We start from the raw sequence: 23462 nt of genomic DNA, 5'->3' as shown, positions 1-23462 counted from the left end.
CACCTTGTCAATGTTACTGAGTTGTGCCTGGTTTTCCTCATTTGGGCCTGGGCCTGTCTGGCTCAAAACTGGAAAGGTAGCACTAATGTAGCAAATCTATTGGCAGTTAAATGCCAAAATGAATGTCCTTCTGTAAGAACCTGTATTTACACACCGTAGCTGTTATTTTCTATTACTATTTTATTAATATATAAACACATGCCTTTTTGCCCTATTTAAACTGAAGGCTGCCTATTTGGTTACAAATCAGCCATTTATGGAAACCATTGTAGTGTTTTTAACGCACAGCACATTTAACATTCTTCTGCTTGCAAAATCTAAAAATGTTTAGCTCTATTTTTGTCATTTAAATATAGTCCTAAGACTTAAGTGTTAACCATTCAGACTCCAGTATTTTTTTACTTAGTATATTTCCTAATACATATTTCGGTAGTCGCTATCACCACTCTGAGAATTAACTCTTCGTCAATTTCTAATACCTATCAATAATACAAACAAGACTCTTCACCCAAATCCATTACGGAAGTCACGCATAAAGAATCACGTGACAAAAATGGTCAGCTGACGAGCATCTTCCGCACTAATCACATGATTGGGTAGCGCCTAATCTATTGGAAGTGAAACTTCCGACTCGTATAGACGTAAGCCTCGGGGGGTGTGTCTGGAAGCAGAGGCAAACAAACATGGAGGTTATCTTTCATGAGAAAGTAAGTTCAGCCAATTCTGAATATGGTTTTATTGCGCCACATGGTAAAGAATTGGAATCATCTTCTGGATCACCGTCATGCTGGTAGTATGGCATATAAGATATGAACTAGATGGTTACGCTTTATTTCCTGACTGTGAGTCGAGACTTTTTATGCTATGAACGCTCAGCAGGGACAGCAAGGAAATTCATTGGAAAGTGGGAAACCGGGGTATAGCCAGGAAATCTAATTCATACCTTTCAGTGGTATGCACTGGCTGTTGCAGCCTTATCCTTTTTTGAACAGAGGCAGTAGGGATGCTGAAAGTAATGTATGAATATCCAGGCTGCCCATCAGCAGTAATTAAAACGTGGCATAAGTTTCCAAATTTCATACCATGTTCTGTAGTGGTGCACCCCAGAAAAACTGTACTGTATATTTTATTTGTAAATTGATGACTGGCAAGGGTATACCACTGTTACATTTTCTTCTGTCATAAAACTGTTAATATTGTATTTTACTTGGCAACAATTTTTTTACAGAGTTGGTTTTTTTCTACCTGAAACAGCTTGATCAGTTTGGGGTATATTTACATGCTGTGTTAAAAGTAGAGTGAAACATTACTGGTGATGTTGCTTATAGCAGCCAATTAGATGCTTTGGTTTTCTGACTGTGGAAATCTAATTGCTGATTGGTTGCCCTGGGCAACATCACCGGTAATGCTTCACATATATACCCCTTGCATATACCCCTTAAAGGGGAACTATCGTGAAATTAATAATCATTAAAATGAATCATCACATAAAGTTATGAAAGTCTCTAAATATAATGTATTAAAAATTTTATACAGTTTTTAATATATATCAGTTTTCACAGTGCTCCCTCTAGCAGCTGCTTCTCTCAGCCCTGCTCCTAGCCTGCTATGAAGTCGGAGTCGGGTTTAGCTAACTGACAGGTATGCCTTTCTCTCATTGGCCGCCAGTGCTGTCAATCTGGAGCTAAGGAAAGCCAGCATCAGTAGTTCAATGGCTTCAGAGGCTCCGTTTGAATGCAAAACTCCTGCCTGCTCTCTCCTTTTGCAGTGCCCTCTCCCTAGAAAGGTTTGTAAGAAGTAAATCAGTGGCTGGTGAATATTACATACAGGGCATTCAAACTGGGACATCAGCGTGTCTCACTGCTCAGCTAAAAGCATGTGCTGTGAAGGGGGGGGGAACTACTTCTGACACAGTCGGGGGAAGGGGGAAGTTGAGGTAGAGGCAGGAGTTTTGCAGAAATCTGTCCCTGAACGGAGAGAGGAGCCTTTTGCAGCAGTGACCTACCAATGCTGGTTTGTAATGCACACGCTGTTGGGAGGGGGCGGGGTCAGGAGAGAGCAGGAGTTTTCTGTGAAGATTTCAGAGAAGGGACAGAGCTAAAGTTGCTGCCTTTAGGTGCCTTTTGGGAGAGGGGAGAGTTGTATATCTCTGGGTGTTTGTGTGTATGTGTATCATTATCAGTGTGTGTGTTTGTATATTTGTGTGTATCTGTGTGTGTGTGTGGGTATATTTGTATGTATCTGTGTGTGTGTGTGGGTATATTTGTATGTATCTGTGTGTGTGTGTGGGTATATTTGTATGTATCTGTGTGTGTGTGTGGGTATATTTGTATGTATCTGTGTGTGTGTGTGTGTGTGGGGGGGGGGGGGGGGGTAAATCTGTGTGTGTGTGTGTGTGTGTGGGTAAATCTGTGTGTGTGGGTAAATCTGTGTGTGTGTGTGTGTGTGGGGGGGGGTAAATCTGTGTGTGTGTGTGTGGGTAAATCTGTGTGTGGGTAAATCTGTGTGTGTGGGTAAATCTGTGTATATGTACGTGTGTGGGTATATCTGTGTGTGTCAGTCCGTGAATCTATGTGTGTCTTTCTGTGAGAGAGAGTGAGAGAGTGTGTGTGTGTGTGTGTGCAAAGAAACCCTTACAATGGGCCAACTGCGTATGCAACCTCACATGGGAAAAATAACCTCTGTTGTGTAACATTTGCCTAAAAAAAATAAACTTCAGATTTGTAAATGTTTTTTCCCAAATCTGTGTTTGTGGTTGTAATTCCTGCTCTGAACCCTGAGGGGAGTTACCAAGGTCAAGTAATTAATTACTGTTTGGTATGGTACAGGGTTGGCCAAGTGTTACACTAAGGCTACTGCTACGCAGGGCTGGATTGTCTGAACGAAGACCAAGAATCAGCCCCTTCACTGGCATCAGCCTTCTTACTTGCCTGTGCCCGGTACCACTGCTATGTACAGAGTGCACACACGCAGTGGATTTCAGCTCTGAAATGTGTGAGTATGCATTTAGGAACTGACACGTGTGCGCACCCTGGACAAAGCAGTGGTACCGGGCGCAGGGAAGAAGATGCCAGTGAAGGGGCCAATTCTCTGTGTTTTTCCATATGTTTTTCCATAGCCTTATATGAGAATGTAATGTAATGCAAATTCAGGGAAAATTCATATGCACTATTTTCATTTAGGGTCTATACATCCAACATACTTTAGCAAGAAATTGTATTGAGATGTGGCAAATTGCAACATTTTTAAACATTTTTCAGAAAAGTCATAAAAACCACTAAATTTAGGAGAGCTTTGCAGATTGGTACTTTGGTGTAAAAAAAGACTCTTTAACCTTTTTGGATTTGTCAGATTGTGTACTTTCCAAAAATATGTGGTTTTCAGGGGTCACCCTACATTTCTGCAGCTTTTACCCCACATAAAACTGCCATGTGTTTATGAATTAGGTAAAGGTAAGCCATGAAATTAGTGTGCACAAGGTATATTTTGGGGTCTCTAAGTGCCATGTGCTTTGATAAACCTATGTACAGTGGGCATCAAACTGTTCATTAGCCCCCTGGGGTTCATATTTAGGATGTTTTATCTTGGTACCTAATCACCTGTAGAAAATAAGAGGCTGCATATTGGAGGTTTTGAGGTGATTTTTGGAAATGTCATAAAAATCGGTAAACTTAGAAAAGCTTTGCAGCTTGGTACTTTGGAATGTGTACTTTCCAAAAATATATGGCTTACAGGGGCAAGCACACTTTTTACTAGCTTTATCCCACATATAATGATGTAAATGTGTTGATTTTGCAGGAGCTGAAATGACAGAAATAATTAATCATATGGGGGTATGTTCCCATTGGGCCCCTACATGCCACCCACATACTTAGGTAAACCTATACATATTGGTCATCAAACTGGCGTTCATATTTAGGGTGTTTTCTCTTGGTACCTAGTGATTTGTGGGAGATAAGTTGCTGCAAAGTGGAAGCTTTGAGGTGTGGAAGGATGCTTTGCCTTCAGCATAGGGGAGGGCGGGACATTGTTACTGGTTTTGTGACATCACAGCACGTTGTTGCCACTCCCATTCAGCAATCCCTTGAACTGACTCTGTGAGAAAGGCTTCTAATAGTCTGTAATCTTATTTCTTTTATTTAAAAAAGTAAGCATTTTTGGTAAACAAATATATTTGAGAATTTTATTATTTTGATTATATCTATCCATCTGAAAAATTTAATTTTCACGATAGTTCCCCTTTAATGTGTTTATTTTTATTGAGTATTCTCTCTGTTTTAGAATGCATACCTTATAATGTATTATGTTACATGGCTCAAGAACTAATTGTGCATACTTAACAAAACTGTTCCATATATATATATATATATTTGTCATCTTAGAGTAACATTTCTAAAGATTTCAGTAACGTGGAGAGAGAATTATCTACCATCTAATTTTTTTGTTTTGTTATTTTTGGCATTTTAGCAAGAGGGTTCCTTATGTGCCCAGCACTGCCTCAATAATCTTCTACAAGGGGAGTATTTTAGTCCTGTCGAATTATCTTCTATAGCAATGCAACTAGATGAGCAGGAGAGAATGAGGATGGCAGAAGGTGGCGTAACAAGTGAAGATTATAGGACATTTGTGCAAGTAGGTTTGCATAACAGCATCAACTACGACGTGGAACATAAAGTTATGATTTTGCTTACATGCACACTAGCAGCCTGGCTGAGATTCCAACTGCAACCTTTTGACTTCGGTCAGAATCATGTGCAACAGCTTCTCAAAGAAGCTACTGAAATGTGGTCCACCATACTGAGGCTTCTGAAACATTACTTATGCCACTCATGTCAGCAGCCTCTTATTTGGGTCCACTATCACCGGCAAAGATCTAGCCAAAATAGACTAATTAAAGGGGCAATATACCCCTTGTTCAACATGAGTTCATTGATTAATCATGACAATTTTAGGTCACATCAATTCATATCCCTTTATGTGGAATTGTTTATTTAGCTGGAATGTTGTGCATTTGGTAAACATGCAGTAACAAAGACATTGCAGCCTCATTAATGTATAATGGTGTACAACATATAATGACATATATAAGAACATATGTAGATAATAACATATAATAATAGGAGATGTAGAGTCCACAGATAAAAAATTGGGACAGCTGGGTAACAACAGCAGGGAGGAAAACAGTGGACTACAATTTGGATATTAAAATAATAGCAGTTGGGTAGGTCACATTATGGACAAATTATATAACTGCAGCAAGAAAGTGATCAGATTTGGAATTCATCTAATGTTATAATGAAAAGGGAAATGTAAAGCATGCTGAAAGTCTACCCAATTTACAGTGGGTGTAGACATATACGTATTAGTTATGTAATCTGAAAAGAACTGTGAAAAAAATGAAACTGAAAGTCGCATATTAATTCTAAGGTGTCAGATGATGAAATAAAAATGCAACTGTGTTTCCAGTCATCACACTGAATTTGAATTCCCTCATTGTTTTTTGTTTTATAGCAGCCATCTGGAAATATGGATGACAGTGGGTTTTTTTCAATCCAGGTAAGTAAGTTAGGTATTAACACATTTCTCATTATTCAGTTTCCAGAGGCACTGCAATCAGTTGTTGTTGGTCCATCACCTTCTTCTATAAATTGTTATTTCTTAACAGGTTATAAGCGATGCCTTGAGCGTATGGGGGTTAGAACTAACTCTGTTCAACAGTCCAGAGTATAGGAACCTGGGAATCGATCCTATGTAAGAATTTCTTAAAAAATTTTTTTTTAAAAATCAATATTTCTTTTTTTTTTTTTAAATGTACACAGCATGCTTATACATCCTGCAGCCATTCAGCTGATTTGGAACTATAATATAAATTACAGAATCCTTTGTCATTCAACAACTTAAGACCTGGAGATTGGTTACTTGTTCTAAAGGCAGTATTATGCAGTTCATTTTTTTTATCCACTTTTGCCATCTTGTGGGTTCAAGATTTAGACTAAAAAAAAATTTTTAATTAAGAATATTATTTTGTTGAATAAACTTCTGGCATAAAGTTAATGCTGGGGTTGTCGTCAGATTTGCTTTATAAAAATTAGATACTTGATACTTTTTCTTGTTTTCTTATTGCTTTGTGTTCTTTAGTGTTTATAAATTTCGGAACTCCTCATGTTTACTGCCATCTCCAATATGGTGTTATTGTTATGTTTAGACATAGCATCATATTAAAGGGGGGTTACCTTCTGGTTAACTTTTAGTATGCTATAGAATGACTTTTCAACTGGTCTTCATTTATTTCATTATTTTTTTTTTTTACTGAATTATTTGCCGCCTTCTTCTAAATCTTTGCAGCTTTCAAATGTGGGTCACTGTCCCCGGAGCCAAAAAACTATTGCTCTGTGAGGCTACAATGTTTTTGTTATTGTTAGGAACCAGATAGAAGCTGAAATTCCAAACTGGAGAGCTGCTGAATAAAAAGCTAAACAATTAAAAAAAATGCAAATAATAAAAAATTAAGACCAATTGCAAATTGTATCAGAATAGCATTCTCTACATCATACTAAAAGTTTTTGTAAGGTATACAACCCATTTAAGCAAAATAATATACATTTTGTTGTTCACATAGTGCGACTCAATTTAAATGAAGTTTCTGAAAACAGTTTTCTTTTTTTTTTTTTTTTTTTTTTATATATATACATTTCCATATGTGGGCTTTAAGCTGATGCCACACGGGCGTATTCTCGGCAAAATATGCCCCGCTACTGTACACTTACCCTACCTTGCGCCTGCACCCGAATGAATGAAATACGCTTGGGTGCAGGCACATGTAGCCGATATCCACCAAAAAACGCAAGACTTCATATCCTTGGCGGATATCGGCTACGTGTGCCTGCACCCAAACGTATTTCATTCATTCGGGTGCAGGCACAGGTATGGCGGTATTTTCAGCAAGTGGTATTTTCAGTGTGGCATCAGCCTTACTAGGGTTCAGTAAGAAGAATTGCTTTAAAACAGGCAGCTTGCAATTTGCAGAATGTACTCAAATACTTTTGGCAAGAGAGTAGATTTTAGAAATACACCCACATGATAATAGATGTGGCTCACTTATGTATGCAAACTTATATTTCTCCAACAAGGGTTCCAGTTTGGCATTCTGAAGCACAGAAATAGGTTGACCTTTTGCTTTGCACAACAAGAGGCTTCCCTTAGTCTGCTATTATTTGGTAAAGAAGTTTAGGAGTTAGGAGACAGTTACTGTGCAGAGAGCATTCTGAAATATAGCTTCCCCTCTTCCCATCTGTGAATGTAATAGTTGTTGTCTATAAACACTATATAGTTAGTAAATGGGGGTGGAAATCTACAGCAGACCACAAAATAGGAGTGCTTGGTGAAACTGAATCTGGCAATAAGGTAAAATGTCTGCAGGTTCATACTTTGCTCATGAATTTGGTAATAAAGCAATTTTTTGTTGTATTAACTACACTCCACCCTTTACATGGGGCATTTGCTGACTGATCTGGAAAGAACCACATATATGGTCCACTTTGGTCTGCGTCCAATAGGATTTTCCAGACTGACCAGGTTGATATCTGGCCAAACCCCATCTATAACAGTCAGGATGATCATTGGCCTGCATGTAGACAGCTTAACAGGGATCTAGGTAGTGGGCTTGTGACATAAAAAGTAATTGGACAGATAAAGTCTATCACCTCCGCATTTCCAGTGCAGGGCATCTTCCCTCCTGGTTTGTGATCTGAGGGACAGGTTTGAGATTAAACATGTAAAGGTGGCCATACACGCTAAGATCCGCTCGCTTGGCAATCTCGCCACCTACGGGTGGACGATACTGAGCTAATTCGGTCGTTTGGTCCTGTGGCCAAAAGACTGGTATAGGTGTCCTATACAAACCTGCCAATTTCAGGCCAGATGTCGGTCGGGCAGGCCCGTTAGGTGTATGGCCACCTTAACAAATACATCAGGGGTTAAGGTGGCCATACACGCTAAGAATCAGCCCGTGTATGGTCACCTTAATGATGTTGTGCTGTCTCACAGAGCAGTTAACAGCGCAGTAACTGCAGTACACCTGCTTGTGGGCACACACCTTAAGGGCAAGGACACACAAGGACTCTGCTGCTGTGCCTGAGTTTTTTTAGGTGGGCAGATCTGTTCTCTTTCACAGCAGTACTTGTTGGTGTATATACACCAATAAGTAGAGCTTTCCCTAAGTGCAGGTACGCAGAGCAGAGTGGAGATCGTCCCCGAAAATGCCTGCTTCCCTGTTTTTTTTTTTTTGGGCTGATCGCTGTTCAGTGTACATCCACTATACCCTACCAAGGTTATAGTGGTCTTCACAGCTCACTGGTCCAGTCCATGCTGAGCACATTTATTGCACTTTCACAGCAAACTATAACATCAACCATTTTGCTCAGTTCTGGATGAACAAGGCAATTAAGATTTAAATCTCAGTCGTATAGCATAGGAAAAGGGAAAGTATAATGCTGCTTTAATACATAATGCAGTTTTAAAACTATAGCAGAATCTATGTATAAGTTATATATCACTGTATATTTTTCTTATTGCAGAAATGAAAAAGCATTTATTTGTAATTATAAGGAGCACTGGTTTACAGTAAGAAAGTTAGGAAAGCAGGTATGTGTCTTTCAATCTAAAATTTAACCTTTTCTGTTCTGTGTATTACAGCTGGTTTAAAAATCTTGCCTTCTAATTTGAGTCTTTACAATAACATTCTTAAAGCAACTCATTAAAGAGGAACTATATTAAAAATGAAAATTTAAGATGAACTTTCTCTTGTGGAAATAAGGAACTTTTTAAATATACATGTAGGAGTCAGATTTTGTGTGATAGTTAAGTCATATACACGGTTATGTGCTTCCTTTGCCTAAATTTTAAAATAATTTACTGTGACACACAGCTCACATTTAGAAAAACAGATTGCTGAGAGAGGGGATACAAAAGATTAACTTAATTATTTAAGAAACATAATTTGAATTATATTTAGAATGTTTATTCCCATGAGATGGAATATTTTCATGATAGTTTCCTTTTAATGGAGTAGTTCACCTTTAAATGAACTTTTAGTATGATGTGGACAAGGGTTATTTGCATTTGGTATTCATTGTTTTTTTGTGTTTTTTTTTTTTTTTTTTTAGTGTTCTCTAGCTTTTTGTTCAGCAGCTGTGGTAGCATCTGGTTGTTGGTGGGCAATTTACCCCAGCAGCCAGGCACTGTTGGGAAAGAGACTGGAAGAAAATAATAGGGCAGGGCCTGAATAAAAATATAAGTGAAAAAAAGTAACAATTACAATAAAATTGTTGCCTCATAGAGCAGTACTTGTTTGGCTTTGGGGTTACTGACCCCTTTTTAAATGTTGGAAACACAGAGCAATTCTAGTTTGGCTATGGGATTACTGACCCCATTTGAGGAGGATAGCAAATAATTTAAAAAACTAAAAAGAATAAAAAATGAAGACACATTGAAAAGTTGTTAAAAATAGAACATTATATAACATACTAAAAGTTGAGTACCTTTTTAAATGTAGCGATAAAAGAAAATTAACCTTGTGTATTTTCTTTATAATTTCTCTCTGTTGCTATGAGCTGCAATGCTGCCTTCTAGAAAATCATTAATTTCAGGAGCAAGTTTTATATTGAGTTCTTTTGTCCCCTACTAGGCTAATGGCACACAGGAAGATTTGTCGCCCGCAGTTTATTCTGCAGTTCTACGGATGAAAGATCTCCCCAAAATCCGCCAGAGTTTGCTCTCGAGGAAAATGTGTGCCATTAGCCTAATACTGACATATACTTCTTACGTTTGATAACTCACGTGTGACAGTTGTGTTAATTGTTGTTTCACATTACTGTTACATGAGGATTATGAGATGAAACATTCTTGTAAAATAACAACAACAAATACTGGATTATTACAAAAGAAATCCAAATATACAAATGAACCTCTAGCATAATCCAGTAGAATACAGTTGTAGAATACAGTAGTAGCACTAATATAGATCTAAAGCTTTCCCTTTTCGTCCTTTCCCCTGTGACCTGATACCTCTTTTCCTTTTTATTTGCATCACTGTTCTGTCTGTAACCCATTCCAGCTCCCTTTTACCTTCAGTCCTTCTCCCCATTTTCCATTCTGCCCCTTCTCTCTCATATCCATTTCAGCTTGATAAATATATTTTTGGCATACAACAGAGTGTAGATTAACATCGTACGTGTTACTAAGCATCCCTTATTTTCTTTTGGTGCAGTGGTTCAACTTGAATTCACTTTTGACGGGTCCAGAGTTGATTTCGGACACCTACCTTGCACTTTTCTTAGCCCAGTTACAGCAGGAAGGTAATGTATACATGATGTTATTTGATATCCCTTCCAAGAACACACACACGTATATCCATGGTACTTACAGGTGTGGGAAAATTGTTACTGTAACCCTTTCTGTGAAAGATTATTTGATGTAGATGGAATGTAGATATTTGAAAGGATATAACCACGGCACTTACTTGTCAAAATTGGGTATGTCACTCATCTTACTTGCTGTAACTTGTTTGGCAGGTTATTCCATATTTGTAGTTAAGGGTGATCTCCCTGAATGTGAAGCAGATCAGCTGCTACAGATGGTTCAGGTGCAGCAAATGCAGCGGCCACGTCTAATAGGAGAGGATGCTGCAGCAAGAGACCAACGGTAAAGTTGTTGTGGCTAAGAAGTTTCTGGGGAAAAAATTATGTACCAAAGTAAAGGGAGACGAAAGCAAAGATGTACACTTAGGACATAAAGAAATGATCTATTACTGGTTTTACATGATTGGGAATGTTAGCCACAAAAATATTTATGTCCCATATATTCCCCATATAATTTGGTTGTGCTGAGCTGCACCTTTCATTAAATGTTAACGTTATACAACCATGTGTGGCTTAATATGTGGGAATTGTTGTAACATGGGGAAGATTTAGTTATTCATAGCAAAGAAGCAGTAGTTTGCACATAATTGTAATTGGTAATTATGGCATTATGGGCCTGATTTTGAATAATGTTATACTAGGGCTAATAAGTAATCTTTGATCCAATCAGGCTAAAGATGGTAAGCTAATAATATGACTTGGTATACTTTCCTGGCCAGTAAAAAGTTCTTAAATGTCAGTACCATATTTACACAAAGTGGTACTTTCTGTCCCCATTCAAGGGGATACAAAGGTACCTATGGCAGATAAACCCTCAACTTATATAAAAGTAAATGTGCTCAAAGTGCTGTCAAGCACATTACTGCAAGTTACCTTAATTACCATTTTCCAGTTTAACCGCTCACTGGCTACATGACTTAACAGTACTTACTTATATAACTTACTAAGGGTTTTGAAAACCTTGTCAGTAGTCTTAAGCACTGTGTCTGTGAATAGGGTGATGGACTTCATATACCTGCAAGCTTCAGGCATGAAGAAATGTAGAGATGCCTCTGATTTACTTATTCTGATTTACTCTTATTTAAGGGTTTGCATACCCTTTAGTGAAAACCTCAGGGAAATATGCATTCCTTATGTAAAAATATGTTATAGCCAGGTTATTTCCACATAATTTGTAGCAAGTATGTTTGTTTGTATGAAAATTTTTTTTTCTTTATAAGTAGAGTGCAAAGAAGTGAAGCTGGAGTAGAAGGTGACCGGTTATATAATTCCTCTGCTATGGTGGATGAGGATGACGATAATCTCCAGAAAGCACTTGCTCTTAGTAGACAGCAGATTGACATGGAAGATGAAGAAGCAGATTTACGGAGGGCAATTCAGCTCAGTATGCAAGGTGCATGATGTGGGAACTATAGTTCATAAGCTTTTTTTAATGTATTGATATAAAAAAAAAAGTCTTATTTGTACTTGAAAACTTTAAGTAAAAGATGATGGTGTTTGTTAAGGAATTTTTGAAAATGTGAAATGTACTTATAAGCTTTGTCACGAAAACACCAAAACAGCCCTCGGTTACCAATAAGTAACCTTTGGCTTTGCAGCTGTTTTAGAACTAAAATTCTGTGTGCAATCCTGATGTTTAATTTTTTTTTTTGTAAAAACACATTTTTCAGAAATGTTTTGTAACTGACGGTACAAACCAGCAGTACTCAGGACATATTTATTGATTCTATGACATTCTGCTTTCAACAGTGTAGCAAGAGGAATCCTTGAAGAGATTATAACATTTTACACAATGCATGGCTAGTAAAGTAGTTTTAAAACACATAAATGGATATTATATGGGCTCATTCACTAGCACCCATGCTTACCCTGGTGGGTGTCTGCGTTTTTTCATGCGTACTTAGTGTCAATTCCGACATGTGCCAAATACTCTCTAAAAGGAACCTCCTGATGTTGATCCTGCATTCTTGGCTTACACTTTTCACCGAAATTTGGATTTTGTTTCTTGCCACCTGCACTGAATTTGAACCAAAATGCTTACTGCCTACATTGCCTTTTAGCTTAAAAGATAAATTATAAAGTTTGCTGTCTGCCCTGAACCTTTTGCTTGGCTAACTTTTCTATGATCTCCAACTCCTGCTGCTTCTACTCTTGGCCTTGGGGGAATTGGATCTTTGTAGTTGTTGCTGTGGAAAAGATCCCCTTAAGGGCAGTGGTGCATGCTATCTACTGAAAAGCCTTCCAACTCTGTTGAGATTGCCCAATACACACTGCCATATTTAGGAAAAGGAAGGGAGTTGGAGAAAGGAAGCAAGTTTTTTAAAAATTAGAATACATTTGAACCATTATTTTTAGCTAAAGATTTTTGCTTTCTTTTCAGTTGTTTTTAAGAAATAGATGCTCTTAAGCCTTGATGTAAAACTAAACATGTTCAGAAAAAGTCTAAAATTTAATGTCTTTTCAGGTGGGCATCAAAGTGATATTACAGAGCCACTAGTGTCTAATACTCCACAGTCATCAGGGAACAGTGAGCCCGAACCTCTCACATCAGAGGAACTTCGGCAAAGGAGACAAGCCTACTTTGAAAAGTAGGTCACTGTACTGAATGCTAGTTCCCTTTTTTGTCCCCTCTGTTTGGGCTCCAGAAAAAAGATATATTTGTAGACAAGCTATGAGGAAGCCAAAAATAAAAATATAGTGCAATATGTTTGTAGGGTTATGGTAGAGTTGTGGTCAATCTCAAGTGTGTATCAATCTCAAAGACACACACTTTTTTTTAAATGACATAACCATTATAGTCTGTGTCTAATGAAAACAGAGATTTCCCATTGGTTTTCATTGGGCACCAACTATAATGATGTCATTAAAAAAAAGTGTCTTTGAGATGGATATAACACACTTTTAAGTTGTTATCACATCCCTCACAAACATTTTTATTTCTGTTCGCTTCGTTAATAGCTTGTCTACAAATATATCTTTTTATTTTTGGAATGTAAGCAATTCAACAATGGTTTGGGTCCTTTTTTAAGCATGTTTGGCGTGTGGGAAGCTTTATCACATAGCAATGCAAAATTAACTGATCTGGGTTCCTGTTGCTATGAACCCACTGAAAAAAAGGAGATTAATGCTGACTACATTAGGAATTGAACAAAATATATAGAGGAGAAGGAGTGGGAGAGCAGAGCAAACTGAGCAGACTCGGGCTGTGCCCGAAGGATTTTTCTGAGAGAAGGACGTCTGACATAGAAGAACATGTGTACACAAAAGAAGAAAATAAATTCTTTGTTTCTTTTGATAGAAGACTCAGTGCAGCGTTTCTGTGAGTGTTTATGGCTGTATTTACATAAACCTTTTTTAATAAAGCTAATTTACTTTTCCTTCTTATTTAAAATAATTGAACTAAATAGAAAAAGAATGCAAATTACACATATGCTCAGTATTACGCTGAATAACTGGAACCAATTATTTTTTTTTTATTTTTTTTTTAATCGGGATCCCTTTTTAAGTATTCACTTTGACAATAAGTGCCAAATGTCTTGGTGACAGAAACACCCTGGAGTCAGGTATTGAAAGGAAAGGAATTACAGTGCTACTCCTGGGTAGGGCAATACAGCCTGCAATTATTGTAGACCAACAAACTACAGAATGGTCAGCACTGGTTTTTGGCCGCTTCTGCTGTAGACAAGGGTGTTTTATTACACAAAACCCATTAAGGCTAGGAATAGTGCTCCTTCCCTAGACTGCTTTTGTATTTGTTTTTTTCTCTCTACTTTCTTTACATTAAGATTTAAATTGTACCTACTTTCTTTAAGGCAACAAGTAAAGATGGAACATCTCAGCTCAAAGGGACTAAAACAAACTACAAATGCACAAACTATGGACTCTGGTATGTAGCTAATATATCAAAAAAAGCATTTTATTCCAATGAAAAGGTATATATCCCTAGGTCAGCTGAATAATAGGACCAGGGAAGCCAAATGGGGAACTTTAAATAGTAGGTGATTTGCTGTGGATTGGGGGTTCCTTATGTAAGCTACACTTTTGGTAATACTTTTCATTAACAATTACACTGTATAATTACAGTAATTGAATTGAAGTTGAAGTTTAACCTAATGGTGATTTTTTTTTCCACGAGCATAGCTTGCAATTAAATCAGGTTAGGCACCTTTTAATTTCAAGGGGAGAGAGAAAGCAAGAGAGATAGAGAGAAAAAAACCCAATTAGACATTGCCTATTGATTTCCAAATGCCAAATATGACATTTCTAAAATTCATGTATGATGGTAGGTATCGTTACCTACAGCAACAAATCAGATCTTTATTTATTAATAATTTTATTTATTTTGAAATCTGTACTTATAAGATAGGTTCAGTTTTCTTTTATAAGAACCTTGGGATATATTGATGCATGGCTGGGTGTTATTTTCTTGTGTTAGTACAGTAATGACAAATATGATATATTCTGTGGCTAACATTTATGTTCTTTATCCTGTGTACAACTTTCTATAAGAAGCTGACGGCGCGAGTGAAGAAAACATGTTAAAAGCTGCCACAAATATGTCTCTGGATACAAGGAAACAGAGCTCCAAATCTGCAGAAGAGAACTGACCAGATGCTTTGCACTAGACCCTTGTTCTGCAGTTCTGTGTGAGTGTTGGCAAAGGTAGTGAGGACATATAAATAAAATTTTACTTCTGGACCACGTATGCTTGGAAGAATTCCCAGTGCTTTTATGACTCTTATTATGTATGTTTTTGTTTCGAGAATGGCCTTTGGCTTTGCACTTTCCCATTTTTATTTCACTTTATATTATGTCATAAATAAGGTTTGTTATACAATATACCCGGTAGCATAATAAAGGTTTGTGTAAGGCTCCCCATGACCAAACAAAGCTTCCACATAACCAGCTTAGACAGCTGTTTTGCCCCAACATTTCACTAACCATTTCTCATATGACTGACCTGTCAGTTTCTAGAGAGCCTTCCCTGGAAATGGCATTAGAATGTATCTTGGATGCCTCTGCCAATGAAAGGTTAATGGTGCTTCTAAAAATGTTTACAAATAATTTCTGTTGTTGATGTGTGGTACTTAACTCAAGCTTTGTGTTGTGTAATATATGTGACAGTACACTACAAGTGCTAATTCAGCTTGAGGAGTATGAGGTATAAGTGACTTGATATAATATCTGGGAACCCATACAATGCATGAACAACAGGGTCTTACAATTTTTGGTTTGCAAGCATGCTGTATTGAAATAAGCGAATGATAAGGAATGAGTATGTATAGAAAGCATATAGGAAATGTGTAACTAACATTTACCATTACAAAGAGGTTCATGCATTATAACTATCACACTTGTAACTCAAGCTATATATATGTTGAATGTTTAAATTTGTATTGTACTCAGGATGGTTGTAATTATACATTGATTGTGCCAGAAAAATGGCGCTTATTATTATGTTTGAAATCATATTTTATACAGCAGTCAGAGTAAACCACTTCAGTGTTGCTTTTCTATTTCCCTGTAGGTTAAAATTGCTCTGCACCATCATTATGTATAAATTACCAATATACATACTGCTGTAGGCAACAAGCTTGATACAATGGAAAATACACTGTTTGAAAGAAACTGTAGTTTTGGCAGCACATTTACTACAGACTAAAAATCCCTAACAGCCAATTAGTAATTAGCTTTGACTATGTCTAACAAAAGCCGGCGTATTCCAATAAGAGACCACGCATCCTTGCAAAATTTGCAAGTTCAACCTTTTATGCCAATTTAACCTGCCTAACTGCTAGTTGATCCAGAGAAAGGTAAAAACTCCCTTCTAAAGCCTCTCCAATTTGGCACAGAGGGTGGAAAAAAAAATTCCTTCCTGACTCCAAGATGGCAGATGCAGTCTCTGGATCAACTTGTACTATGAACTATCTTCCATAACCCTGTATTTCCTCACATGCTGAAAAGCCATCCAACCCCTTTTGAAGCTATCTAATGTATTAGCTAGTATCATATCACCCCTTAGGGCTCTGGCACACGGGGAGATAAGTCGCCCGCGACAAATCTCCCTGTTCGCGGGCGACTAATATCCACGAAATGCCATCCCACCGGCGAAAATGTAAATCGCCGGTGGGATGGCATATGTGGCGGCGCGATTTCAGTGAAATTGCGGAAGTTTCCTCTCTGTTTCCTCCTGTGTGCCAGAGCCTTTAAGCGCCTCCTCTCCAGTGTAAACAACCCTAACTTGGCCAGCCTTTGTTCATAACTGAAACTTTCCATACTCTTTACCAGCTTAGTTGCTCTTCTCTGGACCCTCTCTAACTCGATAATATCCTGTTTGAGTGATGAAGACCAAAACTGAACAGCATATTCTAGATGGGGCCTTACCAGTGTTCTGTAAAGTGGAAGAATAAACCCCTCCTCCAATGAATCTATGCCCCTTTTAATACAGCTCAAAACCTTGTTTGCCCTTGCAGCTGCTGCCTGTCATTGCTTGCTACAGCCAAGTTTATTATCTACAAGGACTCAAAGGTCCTTTTCAATTATGGGGTTGCCTAGTGCAGTCCCATTAAGGGTATAAGTGGCTTGTATATTTTTACATCCCACATTAAATTTCATCTGCCACTTAGCTGCCCAGATTGCCAGTTTGTCAAGATCCTGCTGCAAGGATGCCACATCCTGGATAGAATTAATTGGGCTGCAGAGTTTTGTGTTATCTGCAAACACCAATACATTACTTATTCTATCCTGCCCTAAATCATTAATGAACAAGTCAACAAAAGTGGACCCAATACAGACCCAACCCTGAGGGACCCCACTGAGAACCTTACTCCAAGTAGAGAATGTACCATTAACAACCACCCTCTGTACTCAATCCTGTAGCCAGTTTCCTATCCATGTGCAAATGACTTCACAGACCAACAGACCTTAGTTTAGAAAGCAGTAGCTTGTGGGACACAGTATAAAATGCTTTGGCAAAATCCAAATGGATCACATCTACTGCAACCCCACTGTTCAGCTACTTATTTACCTCATCATAAAAAGCAATCAAATTTGACCTGTCCTTCATAAAGCCATAATGATTACTGCTCATAATGCCATTTTTCAGAACATAATTTTGAATATGGTCCCTTTACAAGCCTTTAAATAACTGTGCCAGGCTGAAATCACAATCCCTTTTTAAATATAGGAATGATATCAGCTTTCCTTCAATCCATAGATACCATACCAGATGAAAGCGACTGAGAATATCAAAAACAGAGGCCTGCCTAAAACTGAACTAAGTTCTCTTAGTGCCTGAGGGTGTATTCAGTCTGGCCCTGGTGCCTTGTTTACATTAACTTTGAGTAAACCTTTATGAACCATGTCTTGTGTCAATCACTGACTAGATTGAGCTGAGCCAACAGTGCAGCTATTGGGTGGGTCTTGGCACTCTGGTTCCGCTATTGTATACACTGAAAAAAAAACTGGTTTAGCACATTTGCCTTTTCTGTATCAGTTATAACCATATTGTTACCATAATTCAATAGAGCCACACTCTCAACCCACATCTATTAAATATAGTTAAAAAAACTTTTTGGGGTTAGTTTTAGACTCTGCTGCAATGCACTCCTTTTTTCTATCTTTGCCTTCTGGATTGCTGTTCTACAACCCTTATTATAGTGTTTATATTCATTAAACGCAGTTTCTGTCCCCTCTGACTTGTATTTCTTGAATGCTTTTCTTTTTTCCCTATTAATGTATTAAGGGAATAAATCGAGAACAGTAATTATTTAAAGTGATACACGAAAAAACTACTTTTTAAAATATGAATCTACATAAAAAGTTCCCTATAGGTCATGTTGATAGTTTTTTGCTGGTAGAGCTGCTTTTGTAAGTCAATGTTACTCAAAGTTCTTAAATCTGACTTTTGCCAACCTGACTGTCCCTTCTCAGCCTGTCAGTTATAGCTTCTAATGCTAACGGACTCCTGCTGCACAAATATGGCTGCCCCCTCATAGAGGAACATGGGGGATCAGAAAGGGAATGTAAAAGCATCTGACAAATACTTTTATGGCAAAATTATAAATAGCATTGTTATGACAAATGTAAAAAAGATTTTATTTCTTGTGTCAGTATCTCTTTAATATCATTTTAAATGACAACCATTTTTGCTCTGTGTTTTTATCAGAAAATTTTATGCCCCAATCTGTGCTCTGAAGGACAGCCCTTAAAGAGTTAAAATTTGCTCTTCTGAAATTCAGGGTCTTTGTTGCCATGGGGGCACATTCATTAAAGTACGAATCCGAATCACACAATCAGATCATTTTGGATGATTGCAAAAGTCACAAATTCTGTTCGTTTGAATACGAAGATTTCGTAGTTACGATCCGAAATTTTTGTATTGAAACGATCGTTTACGATTGGCGATCCAAAAGTCACAAAATTATCGTATCTGAATGATCATAAGCGGCAGGAAAACCTTTCTGACTTTGAACCTTCAGTGCATGATTTTGGAAGCCTCCCATAGGACTCAATGGCACTCTGCAGCTCCAACCTGGCCCAAGGAAGTCATGATACAGAAGCTTGAATGAATCCGAAACTTTCGTACTCGGTGCGACAAATACAATTTTGTTGCGCAAAGTACGGAAAAAGTTGCGCAAATTAACAAAAAAAAACGCAAAAAATCTGCAAAAGTTCCAAACTTTTGAAAAAATACGAATTTTTAGTAATCGGAACCTGTCGTACTTTAATGAATGTGCCCCCTAGTGTATATTTTTTTTTTTTTTTTGCACCAAATATCAAATTAAATTACATGGTCACTATTGACCAGGGGTCCAACTGCTTGTACATTTGCAACATTTGGGTTGTTAGAGATCACCAGATCAAGTACAGCATGGTTTCTGGTTGGCTCCTCAACAACCTGTGAAAAAAGGTTTTCATGCAACAAATTTATAAACGTGTTCCCATTTACTGTCCTGGCAGTAATATTGCTCCAGTTAATATCAGGATAATTAAAATTCCCCATAACTACTACTTGTTCCAACTAACAGCCTTTTCTTTTTGCAGCAGGAGCTGAGCTTTTTCAGTTAGGGGGTCTGTAGCATAACCCACTATTAATTTGCCTGACGCTTTACTATGTGTGAAAAGCTCAATCCATAAGGTTTCAGCTTCCTTATTTACCATCATCACTCCTCCTTTATATTGGCTTTTTAAATCCTGCTTAACAAATAGACACACCCCTCCTCCTTTTCTATTGCCTCCGATATTGACTGTCCAGTGATGTGACTCATTAAACCACGTTTCAACAACTCCAGTCATATTTCCTCTCTAGTACCAGCGCCTCCAGTTATTCCATTTTACCAGTCAGACTTCTTGCATTTGTAAACATACAGTACATTTAAGGGCAGTGGCAGACGGGGAGATTACAACAAATCTTCATTGCCACAGGCAACTAATCTTCCTGCAACGCCATCCCACTGGCAAGGATGTAAATCGCCAGTAGGATTGCATATGCGTAGTGACAATTTACCGAAGTTGCCTTGAGCGGAAACTTCGGGCATATGCCATCCCATCGGCGATTTACATTCTTGCCGGTGCCATTGCGGGGAGATTAGTCGCCCGCGACAATGAAGATTTGTTTCGGGGCAACTAATCTCCCCATCTACCACTGCCCTAATACTGGTAGCATGAGAATTTTGCATGTACAGCTTATGGTCCTCCCTGTCATTATCAGTACCCCCAAGCAAGTCTCCTACCCCATTTTCCTTTCCTGTGCCCACTATCTAATCTAACCTGTCTTCCACAGAATCACTCACTGCACCCTCCCCCCATGCTTAGTATAAAATCTTCTCCAACCCTCTAGCCATTCTCTCCCCAAAGCAGCTGCATCATCATCATGAAGGTGTAGCCCAGTGCTGTCCAACTGGTGACCCCCCTCTGTGTGGCCCCCCACCTGTCTGGCTGTTTTGATGGCTTACCTTTGTGTAAGCTTTAAATGGTATCAGTACTTAGATTAACTGGTCCCCAACATGGTTCCCCTGTATTGTTTAAACATGCAAACCCCTGTACTGTTCACACACCTTTATTCTCTTCATTGTTCACCCCCTGCATTGTTCACACCTCAGGCTCAGACTGTAAGCCCCCACCTCTTCACACCTCACTAGGAGCAGTGCCAGCATTGTGTCACTGTATGTATTGCCTGGCCTATGCTGCCTGTGTGTATGGCAGTGCCATAGGGCAGACAGAGCATTGCACACACCAGCAGCTAAGGGCAGACAGAGCATTGCACACACCAGCAGCTAAGGGCAGACAGAGTATGGCACACACAGGTGGGGTGGGGCAGGAAGAGTATGGCACACACAGGCAGCATAGGACAGGCAGAATATGGCACACACAGGCAGCATAGGGCAGGCAGAGTATGGCACACACAGGCAGCGTAGGGCAGGCAAAGTATGGCACACACAGGCAGGGTAGGACAGGCAGAGTATGGCACACACAGCCAGCATAGGACAGGCAAAGTATGGCAAATACAGGCAGGGTAGGGCAGGTAGTTTGTTAGCAGTTGGAAATAGCCATTAAATGGCCCCTAAGGTGTGTATGTGCTGGGGGTTGCTGGGCTATCCACAAGAGAGGAGGAGGCATATGGATTTAAGGGTGTGTCTTAATATGACACAATATAATTCTTTTACGTATGAATAATGTTTGATATCCCTGCAGTGAGCACCAAGCATTAGGGTTTTTGCTTTTTCTGGGCTACCACCATTAATGTGGGGATGGTCTTAAAAGCTCTTGTGATTTCATGGGTGTGGTTTGCGGCCCTCCACTATGTATGCTAGAAAAATTCCGGCCCTTGGCACCACAGAAGTTGGACAGCACTGCTATAGAGTGCTATAGAGTATTAAAGCAAATTATCCCCTTACCAACCTCACTTGCTACATGTCAACTGGAGTAATACAACTCTGTTTTTCCATCTGCATGCAAAAATGAAGTGTAATCGAGGGTCAGGATAAATACCCTAAGTCAGTGCTGTCCAACTGGTGGCCCGCGACCCCCCTTTGTGTGGCCCCCCACCTGTCTGGCTGCTTTGATGGCTTACCTTTGAGTAAGCATTAAATGGTATCAGTACTGAGATTAACTGGCCCCCTGCATGGTTCTCACCTCAGATTCAGGCTGTAATCCCCCTGTATTGTTTAAAAATTTAATCCCCTGTGTTTTTCACACCTTTTAATACCTGCATTGTTCACCCCCTGCAGTGTTCACACCTCAGGCTCAGACTGTAATCACTCCCATTGTTCACTTCTTCACACCTCAGACAGAGGTACTGTAGGCAGAGTATGGCACATACAGCCAGCATAGGGCAGGTAGAGTATGGCACAAACAGGCAGCATAGGTCAGGGAGGGTATGGCACACACAGGAAGGGTAGGGCAGGCAGAGTATGGCACACACAGGCAGGGTAGGGCAGGCAGAGTATGGCACACAGAGGCAGCATAGGGAAGTCAGAGTATGGCACACACACAGGCAGCATAGGTCAGGGAGGGTATGGCACACACAGGAAGGGTAGGGCAGGCAGAGTATGGCACACACAGGCAGGGTAGGGAAGGCAGAGTATGGCACACAGAGGCAGCATAGGGAAGGCAGAGTATGGCACACACAGGCAGGGTAGGACAGGCAGAGTATGGCACACACAGACAGCATAGGACAGGCAGAGTGCTGCCTGTGTGTGCCATACTCTGCTTGCCCTATGCTGCTTGTGGGAGGTGAACCTGGCAGGGGTTTGTTGTGGGAGTTTGTTAGCAGTTGGAAATAGCCATTAAATGGTCCCTAAGGTGTGTAATTATGTGCTGGGGGTTGCTCTGCTATCCACAGGGGAGGAGGAGGCATATGGAATTTAAGGGTATATCTTAGTATGACATAATTCTTTCACATATGAATGATGGTTGATATCCCCACAGTAAGGACCAAGCATTTGGGATTTTGCTGTGCTACCACCATTGTGATAAAATAGGTGTGGTTTGAAGTGGGTGTGGTTTCAAAAAGGGGAGTGGTCAAAACTGGCTTCCATTAGCGGCCCTCCACCATGTATGCTAGAGAAATTCCGGCCCTCGGCACCGTAGAAGTTGGACAGCACTGCCCTAAGTAATGCACTATGGGGTAGAGTAGTAAAAGCCATAGTAAGGATTGATGATACTGCCAAACTTAAAACTAATTTCAATAAGCGAGCAATGCACCCTAGCAAACTTGCACACAAATGTAAATGCATACTTATTTATACATATCAATTTGACTATATGCATACATCCCCTTTAAGACATTTTAATTGCTGCATAAAATGCCTGTGCTAATTACCTAAATTACTGTGTTTTAATCTTAACACATGACCATAGAGCACAGCACTGCAGAATATGTTGTCGCTTTATAAATATGCGTTAATAATAATAATAATAATAAAACTGTTAAGTTCTAACCACTTTCTACAAGTCACATGGCGTCTGCTTCTGTCTTAATGACTAGCTTTGTAGAATAAGACTCATCTGACATAAGATGACTGAAATTATGAACAAAAAAGCCTCTTTATTACCTCTTAACCTCTTTTAGTACAATCTTCAGTGATTGTACTCAAAATATAAATAACTAAAACAATTGCTATAAAAGTGGTGGGGCCCATAGTATCAGATGGTGGTTGACTCATAAAGTATTAGAACATGTAAAAATAAATAAGGGTTTCGGATCTGATGGTATTCACCCCAGGGTACTAGACCCAGACAGTCAATCTGTGGATTCTAGCAAATACCAGAGGGCAAGCTGTAAGATGCCATAGACAGTCGCTATTTAGTTGGCTTGTAAGGAGGCTGTTTGGAGGGCCTATTTTGAATCTTAGAACTGGCCTGCTCAGCTGTGTTATTGCCAAACAACTTTAATACTTTTCCAATGTTATTTATGTCTGGCATGGTGCAGAGAGATTGGCAAATTGCTAATGTGGTACCATTATTCAAATATGGATTTTAATTTCAGCCTGAGCACTATAGTCTGTCATTGATGGTAATAAAGGTATTGGGGGGGTAAGA

At 39.0% G+C, this 23462-nt stretch overlaps 1 protein-coding gene across 9 annotated transcripts; it reads left to right on the top strand.

Annotated features, from left to right (window-relative positions):
• Positions 1-596: 596 nt before the first annotated feature.
• On the top strand, positions 597-15912 carry atxn3 (ataxin 3). 9 transcript variants are annotated; one of them, XM_012968403.3, is made up of 11 exons: positions 599-707; positions 4468-4632; positions 5512-5556; positions 5666-5751; positions 8577-8643; positions 10268-10355; positions 10572-10701; positions 11642-11811; positions 12883-13006; positions 14231-14304; positions 14931-15912. In XM_012968403.3, the coding sequence occupies exons 1-11, from the start codon at positions 684-686 to the stop codon at positions 15023-15025; spliced, it is 1068 nt and encodes a 355-aa protein (XP_012823857.1). In that variant the 5' UTR covers positions 599-683; the 3' UTR covers positions 15026-15912.
• The last annotated feature ends 7550 nt before the right edge of the window (positions 15913-23462 follow it).

This window comes from Xenopus tropicalis, chromosome 8 (genome assembly GCF_000004195.4).
Source record: "Xenopus tropicalis strain Nigerian chromosome 8, UCB_Xtro_10.0, whole genome shotgun sequence".
In the NCBI taxonomy this organism is placed as follows: domain Eukaryota; kingdom Metazoa; phylum Chordata; class Amphibia; order Anura; family Pipidae; genus Xenopus; species Xenopus tropicalis.
Note: the sequence above shows the minus strand (reverse complement) of the source record. Positions and strands in the feature narration are given on the sequence as shown.